This window comes from Meles meles, chromosome 11 (genome assembly GCF_922984935.1).
Source record: "Meles meles chromosome 11, mMelMel3.1 paternal haplotype, whole genome shotgun sequence".
NCBI classification, from domain to species: domain Eukaryota; kingdom Metazoa; phylum Chordata; class Mammalia; order Carnivora; family Mustelidae; genus Meles; species Meles meles.
In genome coordinates, this window is record NC_060076.1 from 17,114,920 (window position 1) to 17,136,075 (window position 21,156).

General features: G+C 46.5%; 1 protein-coding gene across 3 annotated transcripts in view; it reads left to right on the forward strand.

Annotated features, from left to right (window-relative positions):
• Positions 1–21,156, forward strand: part of ASTN2 (astrotactin 2) — an 875,241-nt gene that overhangs the window by 244,612 nt on the left and 609,473 nt on the right. For 2 of the 3 annotated variants that reach the window (XM_046023052.1, XM_046023053.1), the window contains exon 4: positions 15,998–16,150. The exons of the other annotated variant lie outside the window; for it this stretch is intronic. In XM_046023052.1, the coding sequence (XP_045879008.1) occupies positions 15,998–16,150 (153 nt within the window). The remainder of the gene's footprint in view (positions 1–15,997; positions 16,151–21,156) is intronic. 3 annotated transcript variants of the gene reach the window in all.

The following is a 21,156-nucleotide window of genomic DNA, read 5'->3' on the forward strand; positions in this document are numbered from 1 at the left end:
GATCAGAATCTTCCTGTATATCCACGTATCTCATAATACATATATGTATACTCTTTCCTATTATACAGACTAAAGTTCAAGTGCTTAGCTTGGCATTCACATTTCTCCCTGATGGGTCCACAACCCTGTTCTCACCTCCTCTGCAGCATTATCGCTCCAGGAATGCTGAACTCCAGTCATTATAAATGACTTGTCATTTTTTGAACTGAGGATGACTTTGAACTTCTGCATCTTTGTGTGGGTCACTTTGGAAAACTCTCTCATCCTCGCTTTATATACCATATCCTGCCTCAGTGTGTTGCTTTCGTCCCGGTGCCTGGCAGGTGAATGCGGAAGTCAGCCGGACAGCGGGACTTCTCTGTCCACTTGGCTTTGTGGATATGGGAGTTCCGTATCTTCCTCTTGTCTTTCTTTTTCTTTAAAATAGGTGCTTGAGTCACGAGTTAATTGAGGTACTCTTTTTTATGTTTAGCCCAATTCAGTTCACCTTTAATTTAACTTCATCTTGGTGTAATTCACTGCATCATCAGGCTCTTTTGAGGACTGACTGTGAAATTTCACCTGGATGAATGACTCCAGTAGATTTCTCACTGACCTGAATCCGTGTGTCTTTTTTTCATTCCAGCCTGTAATTGCTAGAGATTTACATGTCTCCCCTCCATTTTCATCCCTCTGCATTCAAATACATCTGAAGAGTAGATGCTCTGACCATGAAGAGAGGCAGGCAGGAGGTTAATGGGCTTCCTTCTTATCAATGTCTTCCTTGCTTGGGCATCATTAATTTACTACCAACAGGTGAAGACTTGCCAATCTGCTGCACAGCTGATGACTTGCTATTGTATCTTAGCTATCTTCTTCCTAGAGCCAGACTAAGGATCAATTGATTCTGAGCCCAGATGCATGGACAAGAGGGTTCATGCCTATGTGTGGTATGTGTGTTGGAGAGATGAAGACAGAGAGCTGGAAGGGGGCATCTTCTTGTTCTTGTACCTATGAAAGCAAGGTGAATATCTTTGAGCGTCTGCTAAGGGACAGACAATTCATATTAAGATTTTTTTCCTCCTCCATAATTATTGAAACAGATTTAGAATAAAAATTAGAAGCTCGTGCTTTAAATTTACCGAATACTAGACTTTTAGGGTTATCATGGGTGTAACCCTTTAGTTCACCAGGTATTTGATATTTGGATCTCTTCTATGTTGTTTTGGAACGTAGCATCTCTTCTGGTTACTTCCAGTTTCAGAGGACTGGGCATCTCCAACAGCTATTTTTTTCCATAGTTAGAAATCTCCTGCCATACAGTGGACTCTTAAGATAGTTACTCTTACTATTACACTTGTTATGATACTACAGCTCCCAAGATTATGGATCTTAGAACCAGATATATCTAAATTTGAATCCCAGTCCTCCCAATTACCTTTGGGCAGTGGTTCTCAACCAGGGGTGATTTTGTCTCTCCGGGGATATTGGGCATTATCTGGAGACACTTTGGGATGTCACAACGTGGGGAAGGAACCATTAGCATCTAACTGGCAGAGGCCAGGGATGCTTCTGAGCAACCCACAATGCATAAGGCAGTCCTCACAACAAGACATCATCTAGTCTCCCATGTGAGTAATGTTGAGGCGGAGAAACCTTCCCTTCATCAAGAACCTGAACTGTCTCAGGGTCAGTCTTCCCATCTGTAAGAAGAGATAGAAATAGAGTTGGCTTCACAGCATCTTGGAAATTACGTGGAATTCTATCTTGGCCATTTTAGCAGGTGCCTGGTCCAGTGTAAGCACTTAGGAAAAATAGCTCTTGTAATTATAACCTATAAAAAGCTTACATCATGTTGCTTGGGACTTAGCTACAGTGATAAGTGTGGTAAACATTAGTACTAGAAGTACTACTAATATTGCAGCCCTTCAGATAACTGAAGGCAGCTTAATTTTACTCTTTCCTATTATCTTATTGTTCCTCATGATACCATTCCAAGCCTTCATATCAGACCAGCTTTTCATACCTGGCCTGGTCTGCTTTGCTAGTTGTATTTTTTACGTGACATTCAGATCTCAGCACAGTCCCCTAGGCATGGTCTGAGCAATGCATGGCGGAACTGTCGCCTTTGTGTCCTCAGACTTTATGTTTCTATTCAGGTTGCTTTCCTAGTGGTTGCCTTACTGTTAACTTGCACTGCGATCTCTGATGCCCAAATTGCTGAATGGAAATGACACAAGGAAGGAGAGGAAGGAAGAACTCCTGGCTGAATGTGTGTTTATAAAATGTACATTTTGGGGGGCACCTGGGTGGCTCAGTTGGTTAAGCATCTGCCTTTGGCTCAGGTCATGATCCCAGGATCCTGGGATGGAGCCCCGCATCAGGCTCCTTGCTAAGCAGGGAACCTGCTTCTCCCTCTCCCACTCTCCCTGCTTGTGTGTGCACTCTCTCTCTCTCTCTCCCTGTGTCAAATAAATCTTTTAAAAGTTTTTAAAAATTAAAATGTACATTTTTGATGAGGACTCCAAAAAACCCCTATCTGGACGCTTCTGTCTAACCCAGGCTTTTGGGTCCAGCTTCCGGAGGTTGAAATCAGGAGGTGACTGATAGGAGCTAAAAGGTGAGGAAGAAGAGGCCGACACTCGAAAGGAGACAGGTAGCACTTGTGGTTTATAATCCCCAAATACTCCTCATCAGAACAGTGACAGGAGCATGGGACTCCTCCCAGGGCTCTCAGAACCCTCAGTGTTGCGACTACATGAGCTTGGTTTGAGGTTCGATCACAGCCTCACCGTCTCTCTCTCTCTCTCTGTCTTTCTTTTATCACATTTCTCTACCTCATTGTGCACATCGAGCAAAATGAGAGCATTCCTCAAGACCCATCCGCCCGTGCACGCAGACTCCCTGTGCAAATGGCTCCCTAGGATGGATCTCTATTATTTCACCAAAAAACATCAGAGGAGGAATTTGTTCTGCTCTGCTAAAGACATGATTTCCAGTTCTTTCTACTGTCTTAGCTTGGTTTTTTATCTGCTCCCTGGGAAAAGGATGGAGAGAAAAAAGGAGGTATCCATAATCCTTAGCTGAGCTAGTTTAACTGGGACTGAATAAGGGAAGAAGAAGATAATTCAGGATTTTCTAGCCATGGAACAAAACAAATTCCTCAGATATATGCGTGACCCCCATATCCACACATTAGCCCCCCCATAGGTGCGTGGGACAGCCCCAACATACCATAGTTCGGTCCCTTTTCTGCTCCCTCCACATCCTTCTTTCATTCCTCCTACTATCTGCATCATTTCAGTGGTTAAAACCACAGGCCTCAGACCAGCCTGGGCTCCAGGTCAAGCTGTGTCCCCATAGGATGATACTAATGTCACCCGTTCTCCAAGCTTGTGGGGAGCAGGATAGGAGGTCATGGTGTCCAGCATAGAGTAAACACTCAGCAAGTCAGCCCATATGAAACCCATATGTAAACCATATGTAAACCCCATATGTAAAGTATGTATGTAAAGCCCATATGTATCCTGTCCTGTCGGTTGCCTCCTCTCCATTTAGTAAATGAAGAACACCAGAGGTCCAGAGAAGCAGGGTCCACTGTGTTCCGTGGTGAGCCTGTAGGAATTGGCAGGCCCAGGATTTGAACCCCAGGATAATAAGATAATTTCGCACAGTGTTTCTAGCATTTTTTTAAAGATTATTATTATATTTATTTATTTATTTATTTATTTATTTATTTGATAGAGATCACAAGTAGACAGAGAGGCAGGCGGGGTGGGGGGGAAGGGGGGAAGCAGGCTCCCTGCTGAGCAGAGAGCCCAACGCGGGGCTCGATCCCAGGACCCTTGGATCATGACCTGAGCCGAAGGCAGAGGCTTTATTTAACCCACTGAGCCAGCCAGGCGCCCCTCTAGCATGCTGTTTTGTCTCACTTCTTTGCATGGACACTGGCGCTATGATTAAGGTTATGAAAAACAGGACTTAGGAGCCCAGTCTTTACTAAGCTATAGCAAAGTGTCAATCTTGCAAAGTTCATAGTGGCCCAGTTTATCTAAAATGCTTTAACATGCATCTCACAGAAACATTTCCTGAGGCTCAGAGAGGCTTGGTGTGTGTCCGATGTCACACAGCAGCTGAGCTAGAACTCATGGTTGGGTCTTCTTCTCCCAGATCTGCTGAGTTTTCAATCCGGGAGTCTCTGTTCTCCCCTCCCACCGATGTTGCTCTCAACGGTCTCTCCACCCGTTTTTGTGTGGTGGTGGCATGTAATCACGAATAATAAAGCAAGCCTGCTCTCACTGTCATGTAGGAATGGGAAATTGAAATTATAAGTCATTAAATGGAAAATCCCCAGCCTTACAGTAATGCCAACTCAGCCTCAATCCATTACTGCCTATATATTTAGCTAGTCTATTTTTAAGAGTTTAATATTGAGAAATAGAACATATTTATAATGCAGCTGCATTAATTTCACTGCAAAATCCCTGCCATTTGCTATAGTTGACTTACATGTGTTTAAATTTATAACCACCCTTTTGCACTGGGGAGATAGGCCCTTAGTTTAAAGGAGGAGGAGTAGAAAATCTGCCAGTTGAAGTAGTAAGACCGTACAAATCCCATAGTCTGCGCTCTGGTGAACCCCTCCCCCCACCATTGCATGGCTTCGTAATGGACTTAAGTCCCAGTGTGTACTCCTCACACCCCTCATTCAGTGGCCAGTCATCCACCCCTTGAAACCTTTGTCCACTCATTCACAAATCACGGCCCAACGCTGCCAGCTCTGAATGAATGTGCTAATAGTCTTTATGCCCCTGAAGAGGGACACCTCACTTTCAGGTCATTGTTATTTCTGGGATAGTCTTCGTAATTATCATTAATGTGATCAAAGGGAAGCTGGCTAAGAGGGGTTACTTTCATCTCTTCCAATACGCAAGTCAGTTCATTAAATCGTGTTTATTGGTCACACTCCAAAACAATCCTTGGGGTAGTATTGGGAGATACTTGTCCAACTCTGCTCTTCATAGGTTAGATGACGCTTGAAAATAATTAATCTTGCTGTGCCTCACTTACCCATTTGGAGGATGGAAATAATAATACGCATCTTGACAGTTTGCATAGCAGTCAATCATTGCTACAATTGTGCTACATAATAAACAGCTGCAAAATCTCAGTGGCATCCAACAACAAACATCGATTTGTCATGTGTGTGAGGATTAGATGGAGTGTTGTGCTCATCTTAGATGGGTTTGCTCATAGTCGTCAGGCTGGTGGGGGTCAAGTGCTCCAGGCGATAGGAGTAGGGTGACTGCTCAGTGCTGCAGAGCTGTGAATCCCCCACATGTCATTGCATTCATCCTCCCTGCACCAGCGGGCTAGCTGAGACAGGTCCTCCTCGTGGTGGTGGCGGGTGTAAATGTGTGAGCACAAGAATGTGGTACCTCTTGATGCCTGTGCTTGTAACTGACATATGCTGACTTTCACCCTCATACCATTGGCCGTAACAAGTCACACAGCCAAGAGAAAATCAAGGTACAGTGAAGTACCTTCCATCTACCAAGAGGGTATAGCAAGAGTGTAGGTGGGGGGGGATGGGACGACAAAATGAGGCTAATAATTTCATGCACGACAGTCATTATGAGAATCATTCAATCATAACTGTTTACCTTAATATCTATCACATTATAAACACTCCATAAATGGTAAGTATTATTATTACTGCTGTTATATGACTAAGGAGATGTCCTTGACAAATTGGAATGGAAATTTAAGTGAACCTTGGTCGCAGATCAACCAGAGAAGTCTAAGCTAACTCTCTGGGGGGGAAATTGAAACCATGAAAAGGTTAAATTTCTGGGGAGGAAGGGAGTAGGGGTAAGAAGGTGGGCATCTCCCCTCCTGCTGCTAGAAAACAGCTGCCTCCGACTCATGGTGATGAAGTTAAATCTTCCCTGGCAACACACACACACACACACACACACACACACACACACACACACACACTTTTTGTTGTTTTTTTGAGACCTAGGAATCCCTTGGAAGTGGGAGCATAAACTTGATGAGTCTGACAAAGTGAGGCATGAGGGTAGATGGAGGGCCACAAGCAGAAGTTCGGGATCCAGGATTAATGTTGCAGCGGCATCCAGGTTCCAGGTTTTGGCTACAGGCATGGGGTAACCATGGGCATGGGCTGAAGTAGAGTGGAGATAGAAGGCCCCGAGCCAGGCATGACAGTAAAGTTTATCCGTGAGAGGACAATAGGGAGTTCGAGGCCACGGTCCTTAGTCAAAGGCTATGAGTCATCCAAAAGGGAAGGGAAGAAAGCAGCAGGCATTAAGCTAGGCCCTCTGCAAGCTTATCTCACTTAAGCCTGGGAACGATAATGATAATAAAGGCTATACTTCGTTGAGTGCTTAATCCGTTTTGGGTACTGAGCTAAGCACTTTGCATATATTATGGCATTGAATTTCAACCAGAAAAAAAAACACAAAACCCCACACTTCTTGAGGGAGATTTATACTCAGGGTTTTACAGGTGAAGAACTGGGGCTTAGGGCGGTGAGGAAACACACCTAAAGCCACAGAGTGCATCAGTGAGAGAAGGGAGGTGAAAGCCAGGTCTCTGGGATTCCTACTCTGCAGACTCATCCCGAGCTGGCAGGGCTAGGCACTGGAAAGGGTCATGGGGCTGGAGGGCAGGGCTCTCAAGTAGGGGGGGCTCTTTGAATGAGGGTCGGGAAAAGAGGTAGAAGTGTATAACTTCTTCATTCTTCCTAGTGGAAGATGGATTCTCTCAGTAATGAAATCATCTCCCACTGGAATCTCTAGAAGAACCAAACTGTGTGGGGTTTTCTCTCCAGTCCTTGTCCCTGTCACCTGCGGATGGCTCTCTTTTTACAGTCTCCCTTACCTGGTTCTGCATTCTTTAAGGTTCGGGACTAGCCGGCATCTCCAGGAATTTTCAAGAGCCTTTCCACTCGCAAAAGGAATTGGAGGGCAGGTTCTCAGAGTTCTTGTCACACTTCTCTGGGCGTTTCGCACACGCTCTTTTCATTGCGTTTACTTGTCTTTTGCACTAAAGGGTTTTGCGGTTGAAAGAAGGGACAATGTACATTTCATCCCGGTGTGCCCAGCGCCCACGTCTGGATACAGCACCCAGGACTGCTGTTGGCTGCAGAATCCCAGCTGTAGAACACAGGTTGCTCCGTAGCCCCAGGCAGTCCAGAGCCACACACTTGGCTTTCCTAAGCAGTTACAGAGAGGAGGACTCTGGGAGAGCAATCTGGCTGCTGTCTGTGAGTCCTGACAGATTCTGGACTCCTCTATACCCTGCAGGTTTGGGCAGAGGATCTGGATTCGCCACGACTGGTGGTTTAAGATCTTTTTGGCCAAGAAAATAACAGTATTAACTCTCATTTCTTAAATGCTTACTCTGCATCAGGCACCGGGGTAAGCATTTTAGCATCTCATTTAACCCCAAAACAGCTTTATGAATTTGGAATTGCAAACCTCAGCTTAACACTTGGGAAGGCTGAGACTCTGCGTGGTTAAGGGGTTTGCCCACATCTCGCAGCTGGTAAGGAGTAGAGCTTAACATTCCAAACTGCAGCTGATTCCAAGGCTTTCCTGTAGCCGTGCCTTGCTATCTCTTGCATAGGACTTGTTGGCCTGCTGTTTCAACTTCAGCCCAAAGTCTGGAAGTCTCCTGTGCCTCTCTGGGCTCTATAAAAACAGGAGATTATAAGGAGAGCATTCTCCAGAGATAAGAAGGCCCCGCGAAGTCGAGACTGCAGTCCTTGTGGTTACTGCATTCATCTTACTGAAAGTGCAGTTTCATTTACATTTAGAACTACAGGCCATGGAGCCGGCAAGAATCTTTGAGACCATCTGTGTCCTGGCTAGGGACTGTGGAACCAGCTGCAGAGAAACTGGAAGGTATTGTGTTTTGAAGAGAGCTGAGGCAAATATCACTAATTTTTTTATTCCATCGTTCCAGCCTGATATAGTTCTCCAGCAGAAATTATGACCACCCTCCAAGTCTGCAGTGTTAACTGACGGGCCCAAGATCGCGTTTGTAAGAAAAGGCTGTTCCCAAGTTTTCCAATTTATATTTGCTGCTGTTTGTTCATTTGTCTTGCCTGTAGGCACTTGCTTGAAGATAAGCCATAGCAGGCATCAAAGGTTTAAGAAAATGTGTGGGAAGGAGAAAAAAAAACAACACTAAAAAGTGAGAAAATTCTGTCCATCAATTTTTTAACCCTGAGAATGGGGAAGAGGTGGCCATTAAAAAAAAAAAAAAAGTGTATAGGGGTTTTGTTTTGAATTTGTTCTACTTGTGGAATATTGTCATCTGGCTAAGGAATACGGATTATTTTCTTATTTTTTTTTTCTTTTCATGAAGAGGTGGCTGCTATAGGAGATGCAATGTTAGATTCAGTGACTCGATTCTCAAAACTTCCAACTGTGATGGTTCTTTGCTTTTGTACCAGGTCTTCCCAGATGGTGCGTGCTTTAGAGCAGGAATGTCTTAATACTGTCCCCCACAATTCTGGCATCTAAGTATGCCCAGTCCAAAGCCTGGGGACACAGACTGAGGTCTATATTAGTCAGTGCTGTCCAGAGAAACAGAACCAATAGGAGGTACTTATATCTCTATTATCTATTGATTATATATATATATATTATTTTTTCTATCTATCTCTCTACCTCTCTACTGCTTTATATCTCTATCAGCATCTGTCTAGAGATTTGTTTGTTTCTGTGTTAATTTGTTTCAAGGAAATGACTCCTATGATTTTGGAAGCTGACAAATCCCAAATCTTCAGGGTAAGCCTTTAGGCTAGAGATGTGGGAACGTTTAAATGTTGCAGCTCAAGTCTGAAGATGATTTACTGGCGGCGTTCTTCATCCCTTGGAGGAGGCCAGTCTTTTTCTGTGAAGGCCTTCAGCAAGCTGGATGAAGCCGACCCTCATGATAGAGGGTTATCTACCTTATTTAAGGTCTACTGAGTTAAATATTAATCTTACCTAAAAAAAAAAAAACCAAAGCACCAACAACAAAACAAACCGTCACAGAAACATCAAGAATAATGCTTGACCAACTCTCTCCGTCCCGTGGCCTAGACGAGTTGATATGTAAAATTAAACATCACTAGATCTGAGGTTGAAATGGTCTTAGAATTTGGGGAATTAGAGAAGAGTAGTGGAAACAGGAGACTTGAGGGCTGGACCTTAGTCTTCTGCAGACTTTTGTCATGACTTTGTCTCTCGGTGCCTTTGTTTTCACATGTGAATAAAAGAGGAATTATATATTCTCTGAAAGAATTTTCAAAGTGGATATTTTATAATGCAGGTGACTTTCAAAATGAATGAGTGAACGTATGAGTGGATGGTTGGATCAATGAAATGATTGGCCAATCTTGAAGCCAAAGGGTAAGGGAGAGGAATTCAGTGAAAGGTCATTAGTGAGAGGTAGTTAGGGAATTTAGGGAGAGGTAATGAGTGCTCTTTCTTGAGCACCTACTAAGTTCCAGGAGCTCTGTTAGACAGTTTATATACATAGTTACATTCAGTCCTTCCACTGCCCTGCAGATGTTTACAAAGAAAGAAACTGAGCCTTGTGAAAGAGAAGGGAGTGACTCCAGGTCACACAGTGACAGAGCCGACATTAGAACCTGACCCTGGAAGCTGAGTTGGCTTTGTCACTTGCACGAGTCAGTATCACTAGTTACTAGTCACCAGTCAGTTACTAGTTACTAGTCAGTTACTAGTTACTAGTCAGTATCACTAGTCACCTGCGGCTTGTTTCTCTGAACATAGTCCTTAGTGAGACGAAGCTGACAAATGGGGCATGAGTTGAGCCTAAGACCTCCAGGCTGTACAGTCTTGACCGTCAACACTGAGCAAGATCCCTCCATGATAGCTGACCAGTCTCCAGTCTAGGTGAGCCCCTGGCTCCAGCCAGGGTCCGGTTGCCTGGGGCTCCTTGCCTGGATGATTTAAGAGGGGCTGGACTGTCAGAGTCACTTTTCCAGGCCCTGAGAACTAACCTCCAAACCCCAAGACTGGACTATCCATTTTCCTCCACCAACAAATCAGAAAGAAGGCGCGTGACGTGGTGCAGAGGACGGAGCCAGGATCATCAGTGTCACCGTAACCTGGGAACCCCATCCAGCTCTGCCATTCCTAAGCTGTGTGACCCTAGGAGATGATTTACCTTCTCTGAGCCTCCGTTTCCTCATTTCTTTTTTATTTATTTATTTATTTTTTATTTATTTGACAGAGAGAAATCACAACTAGGCAGAGAGGCAGGCAGAGAGAGAGGAGGAAGCAGGCTCCCTGCGGAGCAGAGAGCCTGATGCGGGGCTCGATCCCAGGACCCCGGGATCATGACCTGAGCCGAAGGCAGAGGCTTTAACCCACTGAGCCACCCAGGTGCCACAGTTTCCTCATTTCTAAAATTTCTATTGGTGCTTTCCCTTCAAGCCTGTTAGGAGGAATAAATGAGAAACTGTGAGGAGACGCCTGGCTCCTTGCCTAGCAGAGTTGGTATTCAAGAATGGCGAATTTTCTTCTTACAGAGGCTAGAGGAGTCTAGAAAAAGTGAAGAGGGTGATGAAGGTGGTTCAGGAACCTGCACCTGAACTTATACAAGTGTCGGTGGTAGGACGTCGCAGGCTGTGTGTGCGGGGATTTCGAATGCAGAACTGTTGGGTTCTAGGGTAGACACAGTGTGCAGGGCGGAGGACCATGCTGGAGCTTGCCTGGTATTGGGGAGCCATATGCCTTTGCAAAGGCCCTCAAGGTCTGCCCTCTCTTCTGCCTCTCCTTTCCCTTCTCCTGCCTTCTCTGTCTCCTCTCCTGTCCTTGTCACTCCCCCTTCCATTCCCTCTGCATTATTTTCCTGTTCTCTCCTCCCTTCCACTCTTCTCTGCCTCCTCCTTTCATGCCCCCTGCTGTTATGACTGACCATGCTTTTCCTTTCCATTCTTGTTTCTCTCTTCCTCCCTCCTTCCCTCCCTCTGTCTTGGGGGCTGGGGCTCCTCTGCTCAGACCCCAGTGGTTCATACCCATTAAACTTGACAGTCTCTCATATGGTGGAAAGAGGCAGCTTCCCCCTCATCCCCCTCCCTTCCTGGGTCTGCTGCGATGCTCAGATCAGGCACCATCTGTTGCATTCATCCAGGCGACGGGTGAGCATTTTGCTGCTCTGGGGAGGCAGAGCTCAGCGGGTACCAGGAGGGAGTGTGGCTTGTTTGGACAACTTGATATATTGATATTGATAGAGCTACCAAAAGGGATCAGAGGCATGGGGGTGGGGAAAAGCGGGAGGGAGAACACGGTGGGCCACGGAGGGGCTCATGCAGGCACCTGCCCTGTAAGTCTGGGCTCTTGGCACTGCTGCCGCAGCGAGAGCCACCAAACAGATGGATGGGATTTGCTGCCACCGGGATCAGAAACCCTTGCAGCTCAGAGGAGCAAACCTTCCCTCTCCACGTCTTCCTCTCCTTCCAGCCAGTCCTGTCTGCATCGGTTTAGGAGAAAGTGAAGCAGAAATAGCATGATGGGGAGAGGCTGGTCTTTAGAATTGGTGAATGTTAGAGGCAACAAAAAGGGCTGGTGTATCCGTTGAGGTCTCAGCTGGACAAAGAAGGCACTTTCAGATGGGCCTTTTAGGAGAAATTCAAGAAAGCAATTACTTACAGGGACATAGGCAGAGTGCAGAGAATCCGCAAGGGGTTACTGAAGAACCTCGGACAAGGAATAACAGGAAACCACTACTAACTCAGAACTGAGGAGGAAGGGACAGGACATGGTTTTCCTGGAGGCATTGAGGACTGGATCTGTGAACAGGGACCCTTGGCAGAAGCTGTGACTGTCAAGACTCCCAGATTCAGAGGACGAGTGTGCAGAGACAGCAAAGGAGCAAGGGACGACCTGTGCCCAAATCCTCTCCTCCTGGATCCGGCCAGAGCACCCCAATGGGCAAAACCAACTGGTAGGCAAGTAACAAGGAGCAAGGGAACTAGTCTGTAGAAGGTCTGCCTCCAGGACCCAGAGTGGGTCCCAGTGAACCTGGGGCGGGGCTGCGTCATGGGGAGCAAATGGAGAAGAGCCAGTACAGACTAGGAATGGGCATGGGTTCCGTGGTCTGCACCGTGCCAGAAGCTCATGTTCTTAGCCACCACACACACACTGCTGCTGTACCTCTACCAAGGAGGGCGTGTGCAGAGTCTCCGAGTCTTGCTCTCTCCTGTAAGCGTGAGACCCACGTAACCTGCCGTCTCCTTGGCACCTCTCCTTGCATGCAAGATACCATTCATATCTCAGACCTGACTCGTGTTTTCGGTCTTCTGGAATGTCTTCTCTTCCAGAGCTCCCCTTATCCTTGAGAGGCCCCTCCTGAGGGAGTTGTGCCTGTAAGATAGCCCTCAGACGTGCCCCCTTCTCTGCCTGCACTGTTTCTCTCTGTTCTTTCTGCCTTGCTGTCTACTTCTCTATCTCTCCCTCCGCTGCCCTCTCCCCGCTCCCGGGGATCATCCTCTCAGATGTGGACTTCTGCACCAATGGTCCGTCCTCCTGGTTGGTCTTCTTCCTTCTGTTTCTGTCCGTCTTCAGTGAATTCTGCTGTCTGCTGTTGAAACGATCTTCCCTACATGAAAATCTGATTAAGCCACTCTTCTGTCTAAAACCATCAGCGTGTTCTGTCCTTAATAAGGCCCAGAAGGATCGGGGCTGGGGTTGGGGTTAGGACTTCTTACCTCTCCAGCTTGACCTCACGCCACTTGGTTTCCGTGTTTCAGGCCCAGTGAGTGGTGGTGCTGCCCCATCCTGACTCCATCTCCTCAAAGGGTTCTTTGTTCGAGTCCTTCCCCTCCTCTTGTGTTCTCTGCGCCTCTTTCCTCCCCTATCACTTCCCCATCACCTGATTCACTCCTGCTCTTTTCAGCCCTCAGTCCCACTACATACTCTGTGAAGCAAGTTTCCATGATTTTCCTAAACTAGGTCATATTCTGCTAAGAGGGTCTCTTTTCACCTCTCCTTTGTGGTATATGTCTCTTAAGACTTTTTACATGTATCTGTCAACCATTTCATTCATCTTGGTCCATCCTGTCTATATGGTGAGCATTATGGGGGCGGGGAGAGGTGTTTGTCTTTTCACCATCCTACCTTGTCATGGATGTGTGTTTGTGTCCCCCACAGAATCCTATGTTGAAATCTTAACTGCAGACAAACTGTGTTTGTCTACTTGGACTAACATAACAAGATACCATAGGGTGACTTAAACAACAGACATTTATTTTCTCACAGTTCTGGAGGCCAGAAGGCCAAGATCAGGACGCCAGCATGGTGGGGGTCTGGCTTACAGATGGCTGCCTTCTCACCGTGTGCTCACGTGACCTTTCCTTAGTGTATGTATACATGTACGTGGGGAAAGCAAGGGGAGAGAGAGAGAGATTTCTTCCTCTTCTTATAAAGACACTGATTCTATTGGATTAGGACCTCACCTTTATGACCTCATTTAACTTTAATTAGCTACTAAAATTCCTTTCTCCAAATACAGTCACACTGGGGGTTAGGGCTTCGACATAAGAAATCAGAGGGACACAGTTCAATGTACAGCAGACTGTATTTGGAGATAGGATCTTTAAGAGGTAATTAAAATTAAATAAGATCATTGAGGTTGAACCCTAATAGGATAGGACTGGGTGTCAGAAAAAGAGGAAGATGTCTCTCTTTCCCTCTCTCTTTCTCTCTCTCTCTGTCTCCCTGCCTTGGGTTCTCTCTCCCTACTGTGTGAGCACACAGTGAGAAGATGACTGTCTTTAAGCCAAGGAGAGAGACCTCACTAGAACCCAACCATCCAGGCATCCTGATCTCAGACATCCCCCCCTCCTCCAGAGCTGTGAGAACATAGATAAATTGTTAAGTCACCTAATCTATGATTTTCGTTTTGGCTGCCTGAGCTAAGACAATACCTCCTGTACTTGTCACAGACACGTGACGGTTTTTTTCTGAAAACATTGTTGAATGGATGCATGAACGGATAAGAAGGTGAATGAAGGCTTGAATGTGGGCAGACCCATGTGCACCCCTCCCTTGGAGGACTCCAGATTACGGTTTGCTCTAAGCATTTAACTATAATTAATCTAACTCTTACAACTTGGGGCCAGTCGTACTCATATCTGGGTTTAAACCATCAGGCTTGGGCGTAGAAGTGCTTCTCGGAATTGGAGGGTAGCCTCTTGCTGGAGAGCTGTGCATGGTAGGCTTGGAGTAGGTGTCCCATGTCTGGGTCGTTCTTCTCAGTTCACCTTTAGGTAGACCTAACGGAGATATCTAGGAAGACAGCAAGACAGGCAAGTGAGGAAGTTATAAATCCACTCTACGGTCCGTCTGTATTGTCAATTGTCTTTTCCTTAGGTAAACATAGATTCCCCCTCTGTCCTCAAAGACAGAGCTTTTCACAGAGCCCAGCACCCAAACCAGCTGCCTGGATATGAGCTATGCCCCAAGTACATCTGTCTAAACCAAAAACCTTACCTGGAAAAGCAGGAGCTCTGTAGAAATTGGGGTGGGGATGTTCAGAAGCCTTCTTTGTCCAGTCTGGTGAAATCCCTTCAAAGGAACAGGAATCTTTTGCATATACCATCTTCTGGCCTCAGACAGTGGGTAGCTCAAACTGAAGAAGCGTTCTTGCCTCTAGAGACATAGATGGAGGGAGGGCTAAGCTTGAAGATTTCAAAGTTGGGACTCTCTTCGGGAATTTCTCAGAACAAAGGCAGTGAGGCCATGTAGACAATTTCCTTTGCTTCTTTCCCGTTTCCTCTCCTTGCCTTTTATGTTGCCCCTCTCCTTCCTTCTTGAGCTTCTCTGCCTTTTTTTTTTCTCCTTTTATCTTCCACCTTTTTCTCTCTGCCCTTCCGACCTTACTGTTACCATTCTCTGGAACTTTCTACCAGTCTCGATTTTGAAACTTTATAGGAATGAGGCTACTAACAAATCCACCAAGGGTATTGATAAAAATGGAGCATTGGACTGGGAGTTAGAAGGCTTGACTTTGCCAATTGCTTGCTTGGAATGAGTCCTACACCTTGCTTGGGGGGCGGGGCTTAATTTCCCTACAGTGAAGTTGGGCTGTCGTACCCAGTGACCTCCATGTCACAGTACTGTAGTTTTATCTCCTCAAATGGGCCACCCTCTTCCTTCGCTGCCACTGCTGTGGTGCAGGCTGTCATGACCTTTGGCTGGCTACCGCAGGAGCAAGGAGAAGGCCTCTGCGTGTATTCTCCACACTCTCATTAGGAATTATCATCGAAAGGACTTACGTTGAACATGCCAGTTTTCTGTGAATTTTCAGTGAACAACTATCTCCATTAGGATGTGTTCCAAACCCCTCTGTGACTGATAGTGATCTGCCTCTCTGGCCTCGTCGGGTCTTCTCCTGCTCCCTTGGAGCCACACTAAATTCCCGTCACTTGCTTAAGCACCCTGCTCTTTGTGGCTTCGGATCTTTGCGCCTGCCTCTCCTCCTACCCAGGCAATCTTTCTTATCAAATCTCTGTAGTAACCCTACCCTGATTCTATGCTCTTTGCTAATTAATGCCTATTCACCCTTAAGATGTCTGTATAAATAGCGCCTCCTCCAGGAAGCCTGCCTTGACTCCCCAGATGGGTGAAAGGACCCTTCTTGGTACCACTCTGATACTCTGTACTCTCCTATCCCAAACATATTGCAATGTTGGGAATGCCTCAATATGTGTCCTTCCAAGCTATGAATCCCTTGAATCATGGATTGTGTCTGACTTTTCACCACCCTATCTCAAGGGCTTGAGCGCTGCCTGGAACACACTGTGTGTTGAATGCATAAGTGAGGGAGCCAACAGCTACTGGTGTCTGTGGGCTTCCGTATCATCGTGGGTCAGGGAGGGAGCTCCAGGGACTCAGGGTGGCCAGGCCCAGTCCTCCATGGGCTGGGGGTGGGCCAAGCCCTAACCTCAGCCCCATTGCCCACCCTGTAGCAGCAGCTGAGGCGACGCAGGAGACAGTGGAGTCCCTGATGCAGAAGTTCAAGGAGAGTTTCCGCGCTAACACACCCATCGAGATCGGTCAGCTGCAGCCAGCCCCGCGCAGGGCCTCGGCAGGGAAGCGGAAGCGGAGGAGCAAGTCTCGAGGTAGGCCCTACCAGCACCGCTTGCCACGGTGTCAGCGGGCTGTTCCCAGGTTCCGAAGGCACCAGGAAGAGCTGCGCCCCCTTCCCTTGCTGCCCTGTACTCCCAGAGTCGTGCCACGATGTCCCCGATCAGTCATCTCAGCTGAGGCTTGCAGACTGCAGACCAGTGCCCCTGGGTGGGGAGCCAAGTGTCTCTGAGCTCCTGCTGCCTCATCTGAGATGGGAATGGACCATCACGTCGCCGTGGGCAGGTCGCTGTACTTCTCCCCGCCACTCCCCTCTTGCAGGAGTGTTATGGTATCTTAGCCCAGTGCACAATCCAGCATGCGATAAAAAACAGGTCATTCCTTCCTTCTCCATCTCCTCCTCCTCTTCCCGTTCTCTTCTCCTCCTCTTCCTCATTATCTCCATCATCACCTCCTTTTCTTTTTTTTTTTTTTCTTTCTGGTCATCTGTATGACTTGTGGGTGGGATGAACCCCCTTATCATTGCTTGGCGTCCAAATCCCTTCCCTTCTCTTTACGTTCACTCAGTAGCCGCCAGCTCCTCTCTTCTTCTGGTCTCTCATGTCTCTAGTTCCTATGAACTTAGTTCTGATGACGTCACTCCTCTTCTCCCAGAGCTTTAGTGGCCGCCCAGTGCCTTTAGAAGTCTTTGGGCTTGTGGAAAGGACATTCAAGACCATTGCCGAGCTCTCGTGTCTCTGCTGTGCCACCTAAATCTGTGTGTTCCACTTCAATGTTTCTTTCCATGCTCTTCTCCCTGCCTTAAATGACCCATCTAACCCTATGAGAAATTGTTTTCATTTATGGACGCTTACTTACTCTAGGCAGTGGGTTAAGTGCTATATACCTCTTTTTATGCTTGATTCTCAGCAACACTCTGTAGGAGGTACTGTGGCAATTCCCATTTTACAGATGCTATCACAAAGGCACAAGGAGCTGCCATAACTTGTCCCAGGGGATGCTCTAGTAAGTAGGAGAGCCAGAAAGAGTTAATCTGGCTGAGTTCCAAACTTTTTAACTAAACCACTGTATTCCCAACTAACAAGGTCCTACTTGTATTCCCAAACTATCCTATGAAATCCTGAACCCTGTGAAAAACCAAGGATCTTCCCAGTAAACTGAGGTCAGAAATCAAGGCAGATGTTGATGATGGCGTTGCTTTTTGGAATTCACATGATACACCCCAGGTTGAACTGAGGCATAATGGTGAGTGAGTTGCTTTGAGGTTTCAGCAGCATCCAGCGATAACCCCAGCCCAGTCAACTTCAACTTGTATGGCTTTCAAAGAGCCCCTGGATGTCTCCGAGGCTCAGTCTCCTCTTCTGCACAATGGGTTGTCAATCCCTACTCCAGAGTGCTGCTGTGAAGGTCAGATAAGGCAGTGAATGCAGACAGCACGGAATGCTCAGCTTATGTGTGTTGGGAGCGGAATAAATACTGTTCTGTATTTGTCCTATCTTACATTTGTTCCGGGTCACTCGTAGTGTCATTCAGCCTTACCTATCCATCTTTTGTCTTCCATCATTCACCAAGAATTCCCCCTTAGATCCTCCCTGCAAATACAGCTCCCGTGAGTACAAGTGACTCCCAGTCCATAACCTCCCTCTGTTCTTATTGCCAGTCTGAATTCATTTCCTTAGTGTTCTATCCGAAACATTAGTTATACTACTGAATTCTTCCCCCTCAAGTCCCTCTTTTGCACCGTAACTGTCTTAATGAGGACTCCACTCTTCTATTCTTGGGCATTTGGGCTGTTTCTGGTAATTTTACCATTAAACAGTGCCATAAACAATGCCACATGGAATTTTTTTTGGTGGTGGTGGGGCATCAAACTTGGCCATCAAACTTGGCCTTCACTCTTTGGGCAGAATTTCAGAATTTGCTTATTAATGAAAATCTGTTTGACTTAAATGATGATTGGATATCAAGTTATTTCAATTTAAGAATCAAATTGGGCGTAAGAGAACTAAAGTGAGAAGAAATGCATTTTTTCCCTAAACATATCTCAAATCTGTCCCCTCTTTCTTCACTACCCTTATGACCATTGCCATCTCTCTCCCCCTGCTGGCAGCTATGCCCTCCTTGAGATTCCGTCTGCTCAAAGTTGCCAGAGTAATCTTTTTAGAGACATATACCAGAGAAGGTCTCTTTCTGATTAAATCATTCAGCGGTTTCCTGTTGTCCTTAGATTACAACCCAAACTCCTTGCCAATCTCCTGTTCCATCTGGATCTGGCTCCTGGTCTCTTGACTCACTTTGCATTTCCTCGTGATCCAGCCGTACTGCCTTCCTTCTGATTGCAGGATCCCAGCAAATGGCTCCCCACATTTGACTCTGACAACTTGCTGTCTTCCTCTCGCTGTGTCTGTTTACACCCCCCGCCCCGGCTGCTGTCCTGGCTCTTCTCCCACCGTTCAGCTCTGAGCTCAGATACAAGCTCCTCCAAACACCTTCCATGACCACCCAGCCTCATTGCTTTCTACCCCTTTGTAACCCTTTTTTCACTTGTTCTATAATATTGTGGTCTAAAATTATTTTGGTCTGTTTGCTTATTTACTATCTTCTTCTGAAAAAAATGTGTTTCATATTCATAAACCTAACACAGAGAATGTGCAGAACGTGCTTAATAAATATTTGTGGAATAAATGAGTGTATTAACCTCAAAGATCATTCGAGAGTGACTCCGTTTTCTAACTTTTGAATTACCGAGGTAGGAGGGATCCAGGATAAACCAGAGCCTCTTGGTACAGACCTCCAGGGAATCTTGTTTCCCCTAGAGATAGACTCACTGATGGATAGCACATTAAATGTGCTCAAGTGGATGCTGTTAAGGCAATTTTCAAAATGGCTTAATAACATTGTGCTTGTGATTTTACTGCCACTATTGGATAAGATTTTTTTTTTTTTTTGCAAGAGAGACTAAGGATAGCATGAGCCAGCCCTGCAGTTCCCAGCTCACACGCTTACCACCACGGCTCCTCAAGATTTTCTTGGACTGAAGAACTCCATGGCCTATAAAAGTGATAGAAATTCTGCATTGTCCTTCTGCCTCTTGGAAACTCACGAATGCGTCTTCGACTTTTGAAGACCCTGGGAAGTCCTATAGAACAGAGAGCTGAGCTTCTTTGTTTACCTCCACATCTGGGAAACCGTCTTGACCACAGATTCTGTATTTCTCCTTGGGATATTTACTCTCATCTAGAAGAACAGAAACGACCCTAGACGTGTAGTGTTGAAAGCGCTCCGTCCAGCTGCACAGACTGTCGGAAGCCCCAGATGCAGTGTGAGGGTCTGGAATCTCGGTCTTTCTTTCACTGCCCAGCTCTTTCCTCTGCCTGCGGAGGTGGCATCGGGCCTTCTGGCCCAGAGTGGCAGCACCTGGCCTCTCTCTGCTTCCGTGGGCTTCGTGCCCAGGCCGTGGTGCCCAGCGGTTCACAGCAGATGGAGTGGGCAATGGAGAACCGGGATCGTGGAGTGGAGCACGTGGTTCAAAGCAGCACCTATGTGTTTCTGTGGCTCTGGCTTCCTCCGGAGAGCCCTCGTAGATGCTCAAGTGCATCCTCCTTAGGTGGATGGAGAAAAGCAGCGGGGGACTCCAGCAGGGTTTTATGAGGCAGGTGTTGGGCAGGCAGACCCCCACGTCCACAGGAAGTGGACAGTGAATGTGTTAGAGAAAAAATAAAGCAGGGAGAGATTGCTTGTGATGTGACAAAGAGCTTCTCGAAGTTCCTAAAGTATAGCTAGTGGTTTAAAAGTGGGACTTTTGTGTTTGAACTGGAACTACCTACCATGGACTAACTGAATGAGCTTAAGCAAGTGAAGCTGTGTTAGCCTCAGTTTTCCCATCTGTAAAATGGTGCTAGTTATACCAACGTAATAGATGGGTTGTGGATAATACCTGCGAAATGTGTAACTCAGGACCTGGCACTTGGACGGCTGACTTAATAAGGAGTAACTAATGTTATCACTCAGCAGGGTTCTGCTCACACAGCCTGCAGAGGCTTCCAGCTCCCGGCTCCCAGCTCCCAGCTCCCAGTTCCGCCCCGTGCTCTCTGGGCCACTGCCTCCGAGCTGGCTGAGGTTTCATTATTCCTCGTCTGGAGTCCTGCAACAGCCCCTTCATCCACAAATCCATCTTTCACCCCGGTGGCTGGAGCAATCTTTTGCAAACACACTAAATCTGGCCATGTCACTCTCCTGCCTACAACATTTCCCTGATCGGCTGTCACTTGCCTTTTGGGGCATCTCAAGCTTTTGTGATGAAGACTTCCTGAAGACAGGTGAGAATCAGCACACTCCCAAAGGATCCCATAGCTGCACTCAAAAGACATTAGTCATAAACCCCAAATTCCAAAACCAGACACCTAAAACCAAAAACCTAAAAACCACGGCATTCAATTTCATAAATTATGTTACCTTATTTTTTTCAGTTAAATTATTTAACATTTTCTCAAGTCTTTAGGCAGTAGTGATGCCCCAGGAAGAAGAACCAAGCTTGTACTCTACCACCTTCAGAGGGTTTCTGTAAGAACAAATGAAACAATGCTTGTACAGTGGTGAGCGTAGAGCCCAGCAAAAGGTGCACATTGAACATGTGTCCTCCGTTGTTTTATTTTTATCATAACTGTTTCATTATTTCTCTTATTTGTATCCATATCCTTACCCATTAGGGGTATACTTACTCATTTTAGAAGTCAGAATCTGGAAGGTGAAGGGAACATGGTAAAAAGTTGCCACAGTCGGATACACAGGCTCATTCCTGGCCTGGGTCCAGCCTGTCCCTCGCTCACTCCAGGTTCAAGCCTCTGCATTCTGTGGCTTCCGGCACACTGGCCATTTTTCCATTTAGCCAACCTGCCTTGCTTTCCAAGTCTGTGCACAGATCTTGTTCTGCCTAAAACCCCCTCCTTTTCTCCCCTCTTTCTACCCCGGGCAGCAGGTTTCTACTCATTTTTCAGAATTCAGTTTCAAAGTCTCCTCTGTGAAGAAGACACCCTCTGCC